We start from the raw sequence: 18,457 nt of genomic DNA, 5'->3' as shown, positions 1-18,457 counted from the left end.
TTTTTTTAATGCACACTGCACCCGAATGATTTTATTAGTCTCACTTTCACAAAAAATATTTTAAAAATAAAATAAAGCAGGTAAATCTTTAACCTACAGTGGCGCGTGACCTGCGTCACAGGAAGTTGTTAGCGCGCAGCAGTCTACAATTGCAGCTTGTGATCAGAGCTTTTGCGATATGTCTTGTATTGTTGCTATTATTCTCACTCTGAGTTTGTTTCATGTACAATTCACAGAGGGCACGGGCAAAGAATAGGAATCTAGAAGGCCGAGGGAAGCACTTTAAAACGGTAAGTGTGAGCTACGATAGTTAACAGGCTGCTAAAGTGCGTCGCACGCCTACCTGTCAGGCTGTTGCTCATCATGGCGTGCAATGGGTTGATCGCTGGAGCTTGGTTGATCGAAAAGTCGATCTTCGGTCCAAAAAGTTTGGGCACCCCAGGTTTACAGTGTAATGGTTTCATGTGTAACCCATTTTTAGTAGCCAAACATGCATAACAGTGTGTTATTCGGAAAAAGAGAGAGAGAGTGTGCAATATATGGCATTGTAAGTATATTAGGCACATTGCTTAGCTTTCGAAGAGTTGTAGGTGCTACCGACCAACCAACCAAGCTTGATCTCCAAGCCTATGCATCAGCTAATGACCCGACTTCTGCTCTGACTACTGACCATACCTCTTCTCCAGCGATAACCAAGCCGCTCAAAAAGCCGGAGTCTCTTGTGAAGAAACAATGTCTTATGCCTGAATATTTAGCCAGACCAATGTCTGACCTTTACCAAAAGCCAGACAACAAAGACTCCCTTTTAACAAAAAATAAGAGGGAGCAAACAGCAATAACTCACACAGCTGTCAGGATGGCACTGGAAGCGAAGCGGAAGATGGCATCTGAGAAGGCGAAACGGAAAAGAAACTTGCCCTAAAAAGATGGGCTGTTGTTGATGTACAGCAGCGCCATTTGTAGAGTTTTATTCTTATAAATATCCACGTTATTGTATTTGACGCCACATCGTTGTCTTTAAAGTTTGGAATAGAAAGCTTTCAATACTTTTAGTCAATATGATCACTTTTAGTTCATTTTTAATACGCTTATATTTATGTTTTATAATTTATATTTATTTAGATACTTTTCCCTTTCATAATTTTGCTGCTGTAAACTGGGAATTTCTCCATCGTGAGACAAATAAAGGTTTTCTTATCTTATCTTATAATGCTACATTTCACTAGATGGTACGTTCCAACTGATCAAGACCATGGTGCAACATTTCACTCCTTGTCTTCTTTTAGATGAAATTAAGCATTTGCCATGCCATTTATTAGTCTGCATAGCAGTTTGAACAGACTAGATCAAACAACCTCAAAGTTAGACACAAATGTCAAAAATATTACAATTGTCCCCGGTCGCCCCTACAACTAGTAAGCAGGATGTAAATTTTGTGTTTTTTGTTATTGTAAAGTGTCCTTGGGTGTCTTGAAAGGCACTTATAAATAAAATTTATGATTATTATTATTAATGGAGTAACATTAGCTTGGTTACCTGAAAATATTTAGTCATGGGATTACATTTCTGTAAGCATTTTGTTAATTGGTATTGCATGCTTCCCCGAATGCCTGATTGAATTTGTCCTCTTAGCAACAGTTGAGAAACCAAAAACCTCCCCCCTGCGTTGCTAAGAAGTTGCTCACAGATGCGTATCATCTTCTTGATCTTGCATGCACGGATTTACTGACCCTCTCTGTGACCCGGGTAACCTGTCAAGTGGTCATTTTCAACCCTTAAATTCATTGAAAGCAGGCTGAGGAGCATCTTATCTGCGAGCAAGTTAGAGGCTTTCATGTTGATTGCCTCAGAAAAGGACATCCTCAAGCTAATACACAAAAGTAAGAGGATATTTGTCAAACGAACACTGCTTATTTATACGGTTTCAAAAAGTCAGCAATATAGGTTTGGAAATCCATCCACCCATCCATTTTCTAATCCGCTTATCATCACGAGGGGCGCGGGCGTGATGGAGCCTATCCCAGCCATCTTCGGGCAATAGGCGAGGGCCACCCTGAATCGGTTGCCGGCCAATCGCAGGGCACACAGAGACGCACAACCATCCACGCTCACACTCACACCTATGGATAATTTCGAGTGTTCCATTCACCTGCCATGCATCTCTTTGGACTGTGGGAGGACACCAGAGTACCCGGAGAAAACCCAAACATGCAGGCATGGGGGGAACATGCAAATTCCACACATGAGCCGGAATCGAACCCTGCACCTCTGCACTGTGAGGTGAACGTGCTAACCAGTTGGCCCACGTGCCGGAGGTGTTGAAATGCATTGAGGTACTGAGTTTGAAATAAAAACATTGGTAGTTTTCAACACAACATTCTTTGTCTCCTTTTGTGACTTTCTACTTTCAAGGTAGTCATGATAATGGAGATGTGGGGTATTCTGTGTTGTAGATCAACACGGGAGGAATACTATTTATATATCCGGTGTAATAATGAGACGGCGGCCCGGTAGGTTCGATTCCAGCTCCGGCCTCCCTGTGTGGAGTTTGCATGTTCTCCCCGGGCCTGCGTGGGTTTTCTCCGGGTGCTCCGGTTTCCTCCCACATTCCAAAAACATGCATGGCAGGCTGATTGGACCCTCTAAATTGTCCCTAGGTATGAATGTGAGCGTGGATGGTCGTTCGTCTCTGTGTGCACTGCAATTGGCTGGCAACTGATTCAGGGTGTACCCCGCCTACTGCCCGAAGACGGCTGGGATAGGCTCCAGCACCCCCGCGACCCTGGTGAGGATTAATCGGTTCGGAAAATTGATGGATGGATGGATAATGATACGATCAAGTTACTTTATCAATTTTATTTCTGACTATTTTGCTGTTTTGCACCTTTTGTTTCATATGTCTGGCACCTAGGAATAAATATTCATTTGTGGAAAACATAAAATGCGCTGCTAATTACCCGTATGTGGGGTGGAAGCAGTCCCAGTCCCAATCCAGCCCCGTGCTATTCTGAAGTGGGAAATCGATAACCAAGGCGAGTCGATCCGGTACTGTGCAGAGTGAAAAAATGTCCAAGACCTCAAATGGCTTCTGTGAAATGGAGCAAAAATACAATTTTGGGGACATTTTAAGTAACGTGAATATTATCTTCCTTTTCGCTCTAAAATCACAATTCACATTTTCCATCTGAAAGAATAATTTCCTAAATGCAATTGACATTTTGGCAAAGAACCCCAGATCACAACCTACTGAAGTCTCTCAGGATCATGTTAAATAGAAAAAAATGGAACTTTCCCGGTGAATGGCAGGGTATCATTTGACTTCTCCTCGTCAAGCCTTTAACAAAGAAATGTGTGGTTTTGTTAAGAAATGAAGCAGGACACTTTAATGAGCTTCATGGAAAAACAGGATCACACCAAAAGAGAAAAAGAAACATCATATGTGAGCACACAAACACTCATTTCCTCTGACTGGCCGGCAGATTATATCAACATAGCCTTTTGTTTGAAAGCTGCAGATATGAAATATGGATGTGAGTTACACCACTGCAACTAGACCTAGGAGAACTAACAACAACCCTCTTCCTTTGTGAGACTGCACACACACACACACACACACATACGCTCGCATACTCATGCACACACAAACGAACACAAAGCATCCGGGAATAGGACCTTAAACTCTCCACCAGATGCAGGTCAAACCTCAAAGGTGACCTGAACTCTTTACCTCTTGGAGCCAGAGGGGGCATCATAAATCTTTTTCTGTATTTTATATTGACCGGTGTAATCATCATCATATTGCCGATTCTCTTCCAGTTCCCACTTGGGTAGCAGCCCCCAATCCTTTCTTTGCATCATGGACCGGTTTCACATGATGACACGTTTTGAAGGACCAACATGGAAACAAATGAAAACCGATACGATACAATACATCTTTATTTATATAGCACTTTCACAGCTGCCTTTTTTTTTGACAGAAAGTCAAAACACAGCTTCTGCTGTAACAAAGAACTTTCCGGGAGTGTTAACATAAAATAATAATACAAATATACCTATCTGTTAAAAGCAGTGGTAGATGAAACCGATCAAGGTCTACTTTCACTCGTGGTTCAGATGTCATGATCACAGCATGCATGACGTGACACACGTCTGCGACAAGTTTGAAAGTAAAAAAGAAGCTATCGCCTTCATTGACGGATACAGATATTGGTTCACTCCTGCTGTCTCACCTGGATCCTATTCAATTTTAAGCACCGGCACTCTGCTCCGAATACTCATCTACGTTCCGCAAATGACGCTCCTCTGTCCTTATTCTCAGCTCCACTGGCCATCCGTGCAGCCGCACCAACGCAGACTGTCCAACAGCGCCGGCATCCCAGCTAAACAAAATGGGGCTTTCAAAAATGTTTCCCATTGCAGGCGCAAAAAACACAAGCTATCTGCGGCAGTTAAGTAGCGAATATCAAATATTATTGACATTCCACCCATCAAAATCAGTCCTGGTACACACATGCTTAGCATTTTTCTGGATGTAGTCCTTGTAATTATTATTAACCTGGGCACATATTTGTCTTCAGTCAGCCGGTCATATGTTGGATTCCCTAACATGGCTTGTTATAAGATAGGAGAGCATCCAGGCTCCAAATATTTCTCTGTTTTCTCTGTTCACTGCTGTTCACATTACAATGCCACATCCAATATGGTTGATGTGTTGATATGTCACAACAATGGGCCACCCCCATAAATCCATTGCCCAATGCGCTCAATCTGCTTATATCTGTCTGTGGATTGACCCACCAAGAACATTTTAACATTTTTCTTTTTAATTTATCAAACAGGTTAGCGCTACCATTTCAGTACCGAACTCATTTGCTAGTTTTTCTTTTGTTTCATGGACTCAAGCTCTAATCCAGGGCTGCCCAAGTCCGGTCTTTGAGAGCCCCTATCCATCCAGTTTTACATATCATATCAAAAGATCAGTTCATCAGCAAGCTTTGCAGAAGCCTGATAACAATCCTGATCATTTGACTCGGGTGTTTTGTAGAAAGGAAACATGTAAAACAAGTTGGATAAGGACTCTCGAGGACTGGACAAGGGCACCGCTTCTCTAAACGCTGTTAAGATAGCTTCCAATACTGTCACGAGCGACGTGGTGAAACAAGTTGAAAATCAACCTTCAGTCCGTTATCGTTAACTTACTCGTAATCATTAGCTCATGTGCGCTGGTTTACACTTCTCTGGATTTCACATACAGTGAAACCAGTGTAGTGACTTCTTGTCACGACTCGATCCTGACCCAGAAACATTCTGCAAAGACAAAAAGCACACTGTGCATGCATTTCTGTATCGAGGTTATGACTAATAAAATAACTCAAAATCAAATAAAAATAACGTTTTTGTTTATGACAAGATAATAATTAAAAAAAAAACACCTAACTCAAATTACATGTTAGGTTCATAAAACAACATAAAACTAACTGTATTTACAGTGAAAATATCCTTCGGTTTCATTTTCATCAATTAATATCAAACCGGAGCTGTCAGGGTTCCTTTTAAATGTATTTATTTCAGCTCTCCTGCACATTCGGCTACCGCAGACAGAAGGTCAGTTGTTGGAGAGTTGCTGTTGACAAAACGTCACACATGACAGGAGTAGCTATTGAGGAGGCCAGGTTTCAGAGTAGGATGGACATTCCCCGGAAATGTGCTTGCAGGTTGCTCTGTCAAAGGAATATGCTTGATTCCTCAATGTCGAATATTTATTTGGCGTAAAAACTAGACCGAAAGTATTGGCATAGAGTGACAACGGCAAACACCCGCACATCTCTGTGATTGATTGCACTCAATGTGGTGAAAAGCATGACAATCCGATCCTGGCTGTCAGGCCTTGTGAATCACAACGTCTGGCCTCGTTCACAGTTGCAGCAACTCACGACTGAACATGGGCCTCTCACTCGGAATAGTTATGAAGTTTGTACAACGTAAACATTTGGATGATTATATGTAATTACTCTGCGCTGCTCTGGCGCTCGGGCATCCTCTCACGAAAAATATGCACACTGTGACCTCAGGGATTGTCTTGCTGCATAAAAAGACAAATGGCGATATATTTGCCAAATAAACACCACAAAACGATGCTATAGCCCTGATTTATTTCTCTCTGTGCTTTCCTCTGCAACGCTGACCATAAAGCTTCATTCACCACGGCCTTCTTCGCCTCATGTGAGGCTACTGATATCTTGAGCTGGATTGGGCGAGGGAGTTTAAGTAGGCCACGCAGAAACGGCTCGCCAGCCTCTCACCTCACAGTTAGTTCCATATCGCCGTCTGAGCTGGGTCGTCAATCACGTGTTTGAAGACCACGCCTGGACTAAGTAAAGCTCCTTTACTCAACTAGACGGGACATGTTACATTTTACAGCTGCATCTCTCAAACAACGCAGCCCGAGGCAAGCCTGCGTCTACAGGCATCTATGTTCCTGTTCCGTCTACCCCCTCCCACCTGGACCATATACAGCCGCCATATTTGCCTCAATGAATGACAAAATGCCACTAGATAGTTGCTGATCAACATATCGTATGGAGGGAGGCATGGGTGGATGGATGATGCACACAAGTGTTGCTGGCTAATATTTTAGGCATTTTGGAAACTCAGGGCATGGAAGAATATCAGCACCTCATTACAGCAACCAATGAAAAGTGCAATTCATGAGTCATGCAATTTCTCTGAGCTGGTGAGCTGCTTTTAGGGCCTAATATTGGTCAGTCACGCTGATCTTGTATGTTCTGCTCAATGTTATATGGTTTCATAGAAATGATGGCCGACATAAGTGGAGGGTGGAAAAGCTGAATCGAGCGCCAACCATCAACTAATTATGATGTTATCACTAATTATAGTATAATTAACTTATTTATGTGAACATTTTCTCTGAATGATGTTTATCGCCTGTTTATGTTTTTTCTTTTATTATGCCTCCATTTTTTGGGGGGTCCTCGTAAGCTGACTTTCGACGAGAGGTGGGTAACATCTTGGACTAGTATTGAGTCCATCACAAATTTCCTTTAAAATAAAAACGTAACAGGAAAGGAGATCTAAAAAATATGGGGTTTTGTGTTTTTATTTCTCTTTATTTCAGCATTCTACAAGCGTGTCTTATGCAAAGCAGTCAATTCATGCTAACTTTTGAAACATTTTACATTGGTGAGGAATGATAGGCCTCTGCGTGTATTCAGAGTTTTTGCTCTGTAAAGTTTATCATGATCACCAGAGCTGCAGTCAAGAATATCATGACCTCTGTACTAATACAGCCAAGCACAGTGAAACTGTTGCCCCCGCACTCACATCAACCTCAAGTCCAACAATCTAAAAACTTATTCGAATAATGCTATGCCTGAAACGGGTACAAGCTGCGTTGAGTTATTAGTATTAACACACGGTATTGTTTACATTTGTCAGGGAACGCAGCAAATCTGTTTTATGATAATATCCTGTCTGCAAAAACATGATGTCAGTGCTTTTATACACAGTGGGGCAACTCAAACAAACACTTCCTGCAAGTTTCTGTCACTTGAGGGGGGTCAGAGGAGGGAGCCGGCCAAAGCCCAGTGTTAGTAAACAGTACAGACCAAGGGAAGTACCTCATCCGATACATTTTTTTCCTTTTTTTTTTAAGCTTGACACATCGTGGAACCCCTCCCTCCATCCACACAGACACTTGCTGAGGAGCCACAAACATTGGCAGTAAACACTCAGGCCCCTCACAAGATGCTTTGTAAATATTTACAAGCTGGCAGGCGTCAAGGGGAGAGGAACACAGAGAGCCAAGCAGCGGCCGTTGAAATGGATCAGCCTCACCCAGTCGCCCCCAATCTCTGCAGCGGGCAAACAAGATGACCTTCTCAACATCCACAAGCCCCTGCTCACCTTGACTCACCTTTGCTGCATTTTTTTCGAGTTTTTTTTTTTTCGTGCAGTGAGGCAACTTCACCGCATTCCGAACAGAGGGAATGTTTTATTGCCATAATAAATAACCTCATTAGAAAAGGGAAAATAGATTGTTGTGCATTTCCACTGAAAAGAAAACTAAACCCGATGGAAATATAAATCAAACAGCAGAATCGGACCTTATCGGGTGCTTGGTGTCACTTTAGTAGTCTACAGTATTTGTCGTCCAATTTGTAGTTGGCAATCCTCCACCCATCTGGGGTAACATCGGAGGCCAAAACAACGTCGAGAAAGTATGAGCAATTACTGTCTGACCTCAGGTCGGCCCTGAGCATGCCCAAAACAATACCAGGACGAGCTGAGCTTCCCAATGCGGCAGTTGAACACAAATAGTAACTTCGCTGGCCACCACTACAGAGGAGAAAGGAAACTGACGGTGAAGGAAAAAACCCAAGACACAGAAGAGGTGGAAATGGGTGGTGGCCAGGAACCAGTGTTCTTCCTGCCCTAATCACAAGTCAGAGAATTTCCTTTCATTGTGGCAGCTCCAGACTCATTAACCAGTAAGACCCCAAGCATGCACACAAAACATGGCTACATGTGGAGCGAGAGCTTATCGTTGACAGAGCTGACATGTATAAAACACTTCATCATACATAACGTGTAGGTTTAGTGATTGGCACATTGAACCACTAACTACATTTTATTAGGGAGACTCACACACACACACACACACACTTAGCCACAGGTATCCTACTTGGCACAACCCAAAGCATTGTGCAGCCCCCTTGGCTCTGCTCTGATAAACACACTTCATTATGAAATACTGAGGACACGGTAAATATTTGCCAGGGCCTTTATCAGCCCACCTTATCTTGGCGTGAACTCCAGGCGCTGCATGACTCCTGGGCCTCTTATTTTCTTAATGCCTATGCTACCACTGATAACTTCACAGAGTGAAGAAAAGACTTACAGTATTCTTTTCCTGGAAAATTAGCCCGGCCAATGTGGTCCGACTCGGTATATAGGCCAGAGATTAGAATGTTGTCTAGACATGAGAATCGTTTTAAAAAAGTCACCGGTTGAAGTTACTGATGGTTATTGGTTATCTGTTTCCTTTCTACATCATCAGAATGGAATCGAAATAAAATGTAGATTGATGTATAGATTATCATCTTTAATTTAAGAGCTTTCTCAAAACCATTACAGTTCTTAAAAAATGACACATTTTATGTAGAAGACATCATTTATTAGGGGCTCAAATGTATTTGAGGACTTGACATGATTGTAAATACAGGGGGTCCACTGTTTACAAAAAACTTAAAGCGACATCACCTTGTCGAATTGATACTCGGTATCCAACTGTGTTTATTAGTTATCTTCACCATCTTTTTAATGTAATGATTCTTCCGTTTAGCGACACGACCAAAGCAAAATACAGGATGAAAATGCTCACTTTTCTTTTTCTCCACTTATGTGGGTCCAGGTTGCAGGGGCGGGAGTCCAGATGCCCGCGTGCTTCTCTGTCTCCAGCCACCTCCTCTAATTAAACCAGGAGATAAGGAAGCCTTCTAAAACTGTGCAACATAAGCAATCCCTCCAGCTTGTCCTCGATCTACCCCGGGGGCTCCTCCTATTCCTGGACATGCCCAAAACACCTGTCACTATAGCGTAGTGAACTTCTACCCCCACTGTAAACTCCCCCCAAAAAAGTTTAAGTGGAGACGTCTCACAGTAAGAAACAAAACTGTGAAGTTAAAAAAAAATGCAGCTGATGTCAGCTGGCGCATTTCCTGCAGCTATTTGCTTCATGGGATAATGTTTCCAGCCATGCTCATGAGGTTGCAGATCACATCTGCATTAAGTTCCTCTCCCTTTGGTTTGTAAATGCATTTGTGTCTCGCAATGACAAGTGTGTGCTTGTTGAATGTAGTGTGTACTGAGAAGCAGAACCTCAGGCTCGAAATGACGCAGGCCAGCAGAGGCTTTGTGGTGTTCTGGATTCATTTTGAATTGTCTCCAGGCTGTTTTTTTTTTCTTCTAAACTGAAGTGCCGTTGTTGTAATATTCCGTATGCGTTCATGTTTGCAACAGATCAAGTCAAAATGCGCCCAATTGTCAAATGACTGCAAAAACAAACATGTCTGTAACTTTTTTTTCTTTTATTGGGAGATCTACAATAAAAATGTACAGTACAAAATTAACAGTCTCACACTCAATTTGTAGTGAACTGACTCCCCGAAAAATAAACAACTCTCGTTGTCTTTTTGTCCATTTAGTTACATTCAAAAAGCTTTACTTCTGATAAAGTAGTCAAAAGTACATAGTGTGCATCCCCCTGTACCTACTATGTACAAACCAGACATGTTCAACCACTTCCCTCTGCAGCAACACTCAGACTAGATTTTGATACCAAAAGACAAAAGCTGCGCAAATAGGAAAAAAATAAAAAATCAAATGAAGTGGAACGTGGTCTAAGAGAGGTTATGGCTGTTGTTGTCAGAGTATCTGAGTGGTAACAACCTTTAGTTAAAAATAGAATCCAAAAACTACATTCATTTGAACCTGTGTATAAAAGATGCCATGTAAGAAAAAAAATACTTTATTTGGTTAATTTTAAAGGCATGTCATGTTGGTGAGCCCCATAGGCACTACACAATAATACTGGGGCACTTGGGATTGCTACATTCTTAAGCACGTGGCTGGAATCACAGTGTGACCTCGTGCAAAGGAAAATAAGAAAAAAAAATACTTTTTGGTTAAATTTATTGACTTGGATTCTTTGTCGCTGATCTAAATAAAACAAGGTTTGGACGGTCTATACAACCACACCGTTTACATTCTACAGAATCATCTAAATAAGGATTCTCAGAAGGGAAAAAAAGCCTTCTACAGCATTGACACAAGCTCAGAAGCAAAACAGCAATTATGCAAACTTTAATAAACGTAAACAAGGAAACAAAATTAATGAAATAAATATCACATACGTTTTCTTAAATTAAGATTTTTTTTACTCATTTACAATAAAAAATAACCAAGTGAAGTTACAAAAAAAGGAGAAAACAATATATATTACTGTGAAAAAGAACATACACTCCACTTTATGCAGATTAATAATGGCGATCATAATTTAAACATAAAAGAATATAGATCTATTGCTTCATCATACTTGATAAATATAGTATGGACACAAATTACCAATGTAGCCTATACTTGTTTCACAAGATAATAAATAAGTTAAATAGTCCATAGCCAGTTATGCACCGCTATGCAAATCACTCAAACAGCTAAAAAAAATAGATATATTCAACCATCAGCAGTGATTTCCCCAAACAAACCCAACTCAAGAATGCATTTTCAACCAAGCAACAAGCCACACTAACCAACCTAACCACTGGGTAGCGCTGTGAGAAGACATATGGAATGGAAGTTGAAGCTTTTCAGAGGAGAAGGAAAAAAAAAACCAAGCACTTTGAAAACGGAAAAAAATGTTACTTTGAGTCAAGGCATATTCTTGGCAGGATAGGAGGAAATCGACTCGCTTTTACAGTCTCTTCGTCTTGTCAAGTCATCTAATCCCAGGAAAAGTCTGACTCGCCTGATAGAGCAATAACAAAAACAATTAATTAAAAAAAACAGGGAAGAAAGGCTGGCATGAGCCCTTGGGCAAGGCACTGATGGAATGCCTTCTGTTGGCTATCTAAACTTTTGATACAGCTATATTACAGAAAACACACACACATTATAATCTAATGCCAGGTCAAGGACACTTATTGATCCCCGTGGGTGGAACTTTCCCCACTTGCCCCCCACCAGGGAGGTCAGAGCAGGGCCACCACCTCTTCAGCTGGTAGAAATAAATGTCTTGCTGCTCAAAGGCACTTTAGCAAGGTGGAAGCTGCTGACATAATCCACTACACAGAAGAAAAAAAAAGACACGCTCAGTCATCTGAAATCGACAGCCTGCTGAAGATTGGCAAACGTCTCCCAGCGTCCAGACTGGGCGACTCGGAGCCGCTAAGGCTCCCGGAGGAGCTGAGGGACCCGCTGGCGTAGCTCTCTCTGTCTGAGAGAGAGTCCGGGGGGCTGGGGGGAGGCTCGAACACCGGTGACTCGCTGAGACGGCGCAGAGTCTGCAAGTGGCTCATGTTGTATGTGGGAGGTGACGGGGGGCACATGCCGCCCTGCACGCCCCCGTAGTGGGGGCCGCCGGCCGAGTGGTTGTTGGAGTAGCCGCCGGAGGTATGCACGGCCAGCGGGGCCAGCAAAGTCTTTAAGTCTTGCCCGGGGAAGTTGAAGGCACTGTTGATGCAAGACATGGAGTTCGGCGACAGCACGTCGTCGTAGAAGCTGGACGAGGACATGCAGGAGGAGGCGAGCGGCGGCGGGGTCCGCGACGTGGGGCTTTCCAGCAGCGGGGAGTCCAGGCCGTGGTGGCTGGAGAAGCCGGAGAAGCTAAGGCTGTGGTGAAGCTTTGGTCTGTCCCTCTGGGTGTAACAGAGCTGCTGCTGAGGAGCGGGGAGGATGTCCCTTTGGCCGTAGCCGCGGGGCTCCCCCGCCTGCACGTTGGCATTGGCGCTCGGAGCGGGCCGGCGCTCGTCGGCGTTGTGGATAAAGTGGCACCGGGGACCGTAGGGGCAGAAGCCGATGGTGTGGAACGTGCGGCACGGCTCCGTTTTGTACTTGGGGTGGCGGGACAAGCTCCTGAGCTCGTGGTAGCCGTGGGCGAACTGACACTTCTCGCCGTACTTGCACGAGCCGTTCTCCTCGAATGGCCGACACAGCTCGGTCTTGTAGCGGGTGGAGTTGATCTGAGAGCCGGCCTTCTGCTGCAGCACGGCCCGCTCTCCGCTCTCGCTGTACGCGCGGTCGCGGAACTTGTTTTCCTTGTTCATGAGAGTGGTCGTTCCGCTCGGCGTGTTCTCCTTCAGGCTGCTGTAAGAGGAGCTCATGGTGTACTTGTTGCCGTTGTTCATTGCCTCCGCGTTGCTGGTGGAGTTCCGACGGAAAAATCCCGGCGCGAAGGGGCCACAGGAGCCCGCAGAGGTAACCGGGGCTCCGACCGCCTTCTTGTCCAGCATGCTGTTGATGTGAAGGGCGTTCATGTTCGTGCTTTTATCCTGCTGCGGGAGAGAACGGCCGACGTGTTAGCGATGCACTCCACTCACATGGCATTGCGTTGCTACATGCATTCATTCCTAATCAAGCGAGCAGCTGTACCTTGTAAAGAATGTCCATGTCGTAGAAGGCGGACAAGACGGTCGCAGACATGTCGTCGTTTCCCCAAATTTGCTGGTGCACTCCTTCTTTCATGGAGGAACGAGCAGGCTGCACTGCGACGAGCGCTGGTTTGTGCCACGACTGCTTTTTGGTTGAGGGAAAATGATCTGGAAAGTTGCTTCAAAACAGCCAGCGGACTTTATAACCGACGAAGGCAAACGAGAACGGGGATTTCTTTTTTGTGTTGTTGAGTAGTAGATGGATGTGATTCCTCCCCTGAAGAAGCGTTGAGCCAAAAGTACTTCACTGCGGGCTCAAGCCCCTTTTTGCCGACTATAAATGCCTGCCGGTGGCCGGGGAGGGGCGACGTGAACTAAGTCGTAGAAAACTTTGGCCTGAGCCGCCTCCTCTTTTCCGTCTTCTCATTTGAGAAAAAAAACATCCATTCACCGGTTGGTCGCCTATTCTTTGACACCACGCCTTGAAATTCAACCCCAAAGCCACGCCCCTTCACCGTCCATCATCACAACTCTCAAGTTTTTTTTATGTTGTTTTGTTTTGCTGTTTCAAACACACGCCACATCCAAATTAAGGGAGATTAGACTTCAATTGAAACCACCACATCTTCCTCCTTAATTCTAGGGAGCTCCGATCGGGATTATAGGAAATGTATCCTCACACATATAGCCTTCCTGCAAACCTGTGGGGTTTTAACCAGCATAAATGCCCCCCCCCCCCCCAATTGATTTGGAAGCATGCGCATGCATTTGTAATGGAAGGAAACTGCCTCACCCTTGCGCTCTTTCCCTGTGGATAGGGTGAGACCGCAAGTATGAACGGAGGGAGTCCAGGCAGAGTGCAGGGCAAATTTTAGCATTTATCCGTTGCATAATCCACGAAAGAGGGTAACGGCAGCCTATTTCAATCTATGGGCGAATTTGACCGTCAGAACTAACGACAAGACCGACTTTTGTATTTTCCGCACAGTAACTTTTAATACTAAAATGCAGTACGGGCATCTGTGATTCCTACAGTTCAGTAAAAATAAAAGAACGACTGTGGTTAAGAACTCCCCTTCCCCCCAGCGGTCTCCCTTCTTCAAACTTGTTTTTCAGAGTCTGAGCACAGGAGTGAAGGAATGTGGTTTCGAGGTGAAACAACAGTGTAACACTGCCCCCTAGAGAGGGTGTTGGGAAATGACATCAAATAAACCAGTGCGTCCCCTGCTGAGCAAGGTATTGTACGGCGACAAACCCCGACACTATTTTTTTGTGCGTGTGTTGTTAAACTCAAATATGATCTTGTTCAGCATGAAGACAGCAATAATCTGCCTCATGTCTCAACATGATGTCGCCCTACTGTGACAGCTGGCTGTGCATTTGGTACCCGGGTCTTCATTAGGGACCGATTCTATCCAAAAATGCAATATACCACATCATCTGGAGCAGTTCAGAACCACTACGGTAGTCAGGAAGCAAACAAACACCTCTCGAACTTCGATAGTTGCCACTCGAACTGTGACCCTCCGGTTCCAAAGCCAACACCCTAAGAAGATGAATTACTGAATGATCATCATGAAATGTCCATTTCACAAAACACAGAGGAACCTCTCTCAGTTGGTAGGGAATAGATACGACTGGGTGTAAAATGCACAGCGCGCTACCAGAAATTACTGGTTTCTGCAACACCAGTAACCATTATAGCCTTTTAATTTAGGACCATAATTGCAAAATAGGATCTAAAAATACATCGTTATTTTTCAGTCTCTGACATGATTTAATATTCTCTCAAGAGTTGATGGAGGGAGAGAGGTGAAGGAAAGAGAAAACAGGCAAGGGAAAAAAATGACATAAGAGTTTGGAATCTACTATAAGCACCCTAAAAATAGGCTCCAAGCTGCTCCACGACCATTTGCCCCATTTACTCTCTGCCGTCGAGATAAACAGTTTACCGGTAATTAAAGGACAGTCATGGTGAATTTCTTGAGAAATCCATTGAATGTGTTCTTGTTCACAGGAACCGCTCCAAATCAGACAGCTCTCTTTTTATTGGGGCGTGTTGAGCAGTTCCAAAACATTACGTCAGGTTTACCGTAACAAGGAACATGGATACCGGGGAGGGAGAAGGGTTAATGTGTATGCGACCACCGTGAAGACACACAGGCACACATGTATACAGACAGCATAGTCTATTGTGCTGTCCTCTACATTATGTAAGGGAAGGACAGAACAAAGTCCAATTGGATGGATTATTAAACACAAGGAAAGTCCAGTCAGTCAAAGTAAACTTGCAATGTGTGACTTCAGACGCTCCAAATTTATCTCTCAAAATGGTTAATTTCAGACATCAACTAACAACAGGCAAAAAAGTAAAAATCTAGAAGAGGAAAGCAGATGATAAAAATATGATGATTAAAAACACTTTGTGAGGTGTCACTTTCATGATCACGCCAGAAAATGTGTGTCCCGATTTTTCCACCGTTGCAATATTATTCAATTTCCCCTCTCAGGGTGTCCAGCACATCCAGAGCCAGAGTGGCCCTCTGCTGCTGCAGTACCAGTCGGGCGTGTTCCATGGGGCAGGAGAACTGGGGCAGGACTGGGAGGGAATCCAGGGCTTGATTGGAGCTCAACAGTTTGGCTCGGGCCTTGAAGGCCAATGTGTCAATTTGTTGAGCCTGCTCCTGGTCGGTACGTCCTGAGTCTTTAGTCTGCTGGGAGCTAAGAATGAGGGAAATGAGGTGTCTGTGAAGCAGCGTCACCCACTCCACTGGCTCGGCCCACAGGTTAAGGTTGCCCTTTTCAAACAGGAAATCCTCTTCATCCTATTCAATCAAAACAAATTGGTCCATGAGCACGATGACACAAGCAACCTCCACGGGTTTTTAACACGTCCAGCACATATTGACAAACAGTCGCACATATTTGTGTCTTTAGTCACATGCACAAAGGTGCAGAACAAGCCAAAAGGCAGAACGGGGACAAATGAGGCAGCAAATCTGCAGACACTAAAATCAAAAGAGTGAAGGGAGGGGCTGAGCTGCTCTGAACAAGCTCTTCAATCCAATCAACTACTGTATTACTTGATGGAGACATTCCACCTAAATTGATAAAGAAATGATTATTATTATAATTTTTTACCAGACTGGAGGCATCATCTTGACATGCCTCCTCGTTGCCTTCTTCTGCTCCCAGCAGCCACTCTGTCAGAGCGAGGACGCCTGCTGGTACCTGCTTCCACAGTTTGAAGAGGCGACACAAGAGACTCACACCAACGTCCAAGGCCACGGGGGGACACACCGTCACGCCTGCAACATCTGTTGAACCAAAAGTCGGGGACATTGAAATATGTCACAATTGGTTGACAGGAGTCATTTAACAAGATTCTGGCATGATCTGTAATTGCCTTGGTAAGAATTGAAAACCGGTGCATGTGTTTGGGTCACGTTTTTCCACCCCCAGCTCATTCTCAAGGCTCAAGTTTTGATTTCAAGCGTGACCTTTACCTGCGCGTTGATACATGCTTGTTGTAATAAAGGTTTCACCTTTAGGCAGGGCCAGAAGACCTTGCATTCAAATAGTACACATAACTTCATTATGAGCTAAACAGGTTCAGGGAAAAGAAAATTAAGCTCTTCAACCAAAAGCTGGAAGATCATTTGGAATGTATATTACTTTATTACTACTTCTAGAGGTACTACCACCTTTGTCCAGGCCTTTTTTAGTTGTCTTAAAAAAATGAACCATAATTCAAAAGAAATGTTTGATTTATATTGGTGAAAGGGATTATGTGGCCAGGACGGCTCATTTTCCAGTCAACAATTCTCTGATGTATTTTTTTGATCAGGAAAATAAAATTAGCTTGCATTACCATTTTTTCCCAATTTGTTTTGGAGAAATCAGAAAATAATGACTCTTGAACCAATATGGACAAATCAACCAACACCCCCTGTAGCTTGGTATGACGTCAGTGGAACAACTGGACACAATTTGTCTCAATCACTCAATGTGCACTGCATATAATGTCCAAAACTTGCGCTCAATCAGCAACATTATGTCAACATATCTACTGATGCCCACTTTAACCGATGAAAATGGCACAATCAAAAGCCTCTCCATATGCACTCACTCTTAAGAACCTGACAGGAATAAGATTTAATCAAGATCATTCCATTGTAAGTCTTGACTGTGTTTTCCTATTGTTTAGAAATGTGAACCAATCAACAGCTGGATGCAACGGCAGCTTCAAATATTGATCAAAAACAAAACATATTTAATACACTTTTGAAGTTCTGCAAATGTATCAACAAAATGCAAGTACATATACAAAGATTTCCATAGTTAGGTAATTCATGAGTTCAGAGTTGGAAGATAATCAAGGGGACGGTGTTGGCATGCATCAAACGTTGCTGAATCACTTCACTAATTGTGAGAATTTGTGTCATGTAGATGGTAAAATAGCTGGACTTAAACTTTACCTTTATATAGTCACGCTGGTATTCACACAGCAATGATGCATTAAGGCTACCATAGAAAGTCACCAACTTGTGTGTTTACACACTGTTAAGAAAGTACCACTGTATTCCGGAAATGTTTGAGGATTGGACCACTGAAGATGACCACGGTACCGTTTCAGCCACACTGCGTGAGTGGAAGTTATTGTTTTTGTTTTCCCACCTTGACCATCTTCCATGCAGTTGACACCTGGATAACAGCACAGACATCAAAAGCTTTGCAAAGTCACAACTCAAACACTAGCACTATGGGAACTAGAGGAGGGCGTGTGGGGGTGCATAAAAGTTTACAACCCCCTACCCCATCCCTCCCCCCATCAGCACACATACAGTACAAGAAACACAGTGATGGGAAACCCACATTGATTTTCCTCTTGAGAAAAGAGGCATCAAATCAGAGTCTGAAGTCTAAGCATGGGGAGAGACGCAGTCTGTGAACATTACAGGCCGCTGATTGTACAGTATTAGAGGAGATTTAGCAGTTAAGAGCTTGGGTGACAAATTCTTTTCTTTAGCAAGAAGCCACCTCTTCTCAGGGACAGCCCAGTCCACTTACCAGCAGCCCTTCCTCCAAACATAAAGGCTCAGAATGCCTGCCTGCATTTTTCCCCCTGCACCTCATAATGTGATTTCCTTCTTTAAGCTTTTGGCGTTAAATACTTGTTTCTCAAGGAGATTGTCTTTCATGCCATGAGTGTTGGGTGACTGTATCTGTGTGTTTGTGTGTGTTGGGGGTATTGTATGCAGGCATACGAGCTGCTTGTTCTGTCGTGTATATTT

The 18,457-nt window shown here is 43.6% G+C and overlaps 3 protein-coding genes and 2 long non-coding RNA genes across 6 annotated transcripts in view; 2 read left to right on the top strand and 3 right to left on the bottom strand.

Moving 5' to 3' along the window:
* Positions 1 to 9,645, top strand: part of LOC127610756 (uncharacterized) — a 95,402-nt gene extending 85,757 nt beyond the window's left edge. Inside the window, exon 2 of the long non-coding RNA XR_007965027.1 lies at positions 9,431 to 9,645. This is a non-coding gene — a long non-coding RNA (uncharacterized LOC127610756). The remainder of the gene's footprint in view (positions 1 to 9,430) is intronic.
* The window catches only part of LOC127610703 (tumor-associated calcium signal transducer 2-like), a 248,813-nt gene that overhangs the window by 113,617 nt on the left and 116,739 nt on the right, over positions 1 to 18,457 (bottom strand). The gene's annotated exons all lie outside the window — the stretch shown is intronic.
* zfp36l2 (zinc finger protein 36, C3H type-like 2) lies at positions 10,384 to 13,316 on the bottom strand. 2 transcript variants are annotated; one of them, XM_052081116.1, is made up of 2 exons: positions 13,165 to 13,316; positions 10,384 to 13,067 (listed from the first exon to the last, which is right to left on the bottom strand). In XM_052081116.1, exons 1-2 carry the CDS (start codon positions 13,255 to 13,257, stop codon positions 11,886 to 11,888), a joined length of 1,275 nt encoding a protein of 424 aa, XP_051937076.1. In that variant the 5' UTR covers positions 13,258 to 13,316; the 3' UTR covers positions 10,384 to 11,885. The 2 variants fall into 2 exon arrangements, with proteins under 2 accessions (XP_051937076.1, XP_051937078.1); XM_052081118.1 differs by having other exon boundaries at positions 10,384 to 13,064.
* On the top strand, positions 14,245 to 18,018 carry LOC127610730 (uncharacterized). The gene is made up of 3 exons (XR_007965000.1): positions 14,245 to 14,399; positions 15,674 to 17,659; positions 17,736 to 18,018. It is a non-coding gene; the product is annotated as an uncharacterized LOC127610730 (long non-coding RNA).
* thada (THADA armadillo repeat containing) overlaps positions 15,194 to 18,457 on the bottom strand; it is a 79,140-nt gene continuing 75,876 nt past the window's right edge. Inside the window, exons 38-39 of the mRNA XM_052080978.1 lie at positions 16,305 to 16,480; positions 15,194 to 15,988 (exon numbers count right to left, since the gene is read on the bottom strand). Of these exons, the coding sequence (XP_051936938.1) occupies positions 15,653 to 15,988; positions 16,305 to 16,480 (512 nt within the window). The 3' untranslated portion in view covers positions 15,194 to 15,652. The remainder of the gene's footprint in view (positions 15,989 to 16,304; positions 16,481 to 18,457) is intronic.

Source organism: Hippocampus zosterae, chromosome 11 (assembly GCF_025434085.1).
Source record: "Hippocampus zosterae strain Florida chromosome 11, ASM2543408v3, whole genome shotgun sequence".
NCBI classification, from domain to species: Eukaryota; Metazoa; Chordata; class Actinopteri; order Syngnathiformes; family Syngnathidae; genus Hippocampus; species Hippocampus zosterae.
This window is presented reverse-complemented; position numbering and strand designations above follow the sequence as displayed.

Coding starts and splice junctions, on each gene's coding strand:
- zfp36l2 (XM_052081116.1), bottom strand. CDS start 13,257: ATGAAAGAAGGAGTGCACCAGCAAATTTGGGGAAACGACGACATGTCT. Junction 13,068..13,164: donor ACATGGACATTCTTTACAAG/GTACAGCTGCTC, acceptor TCTCTCCCGCAG/CAGGATAAAAGCACGAACAT.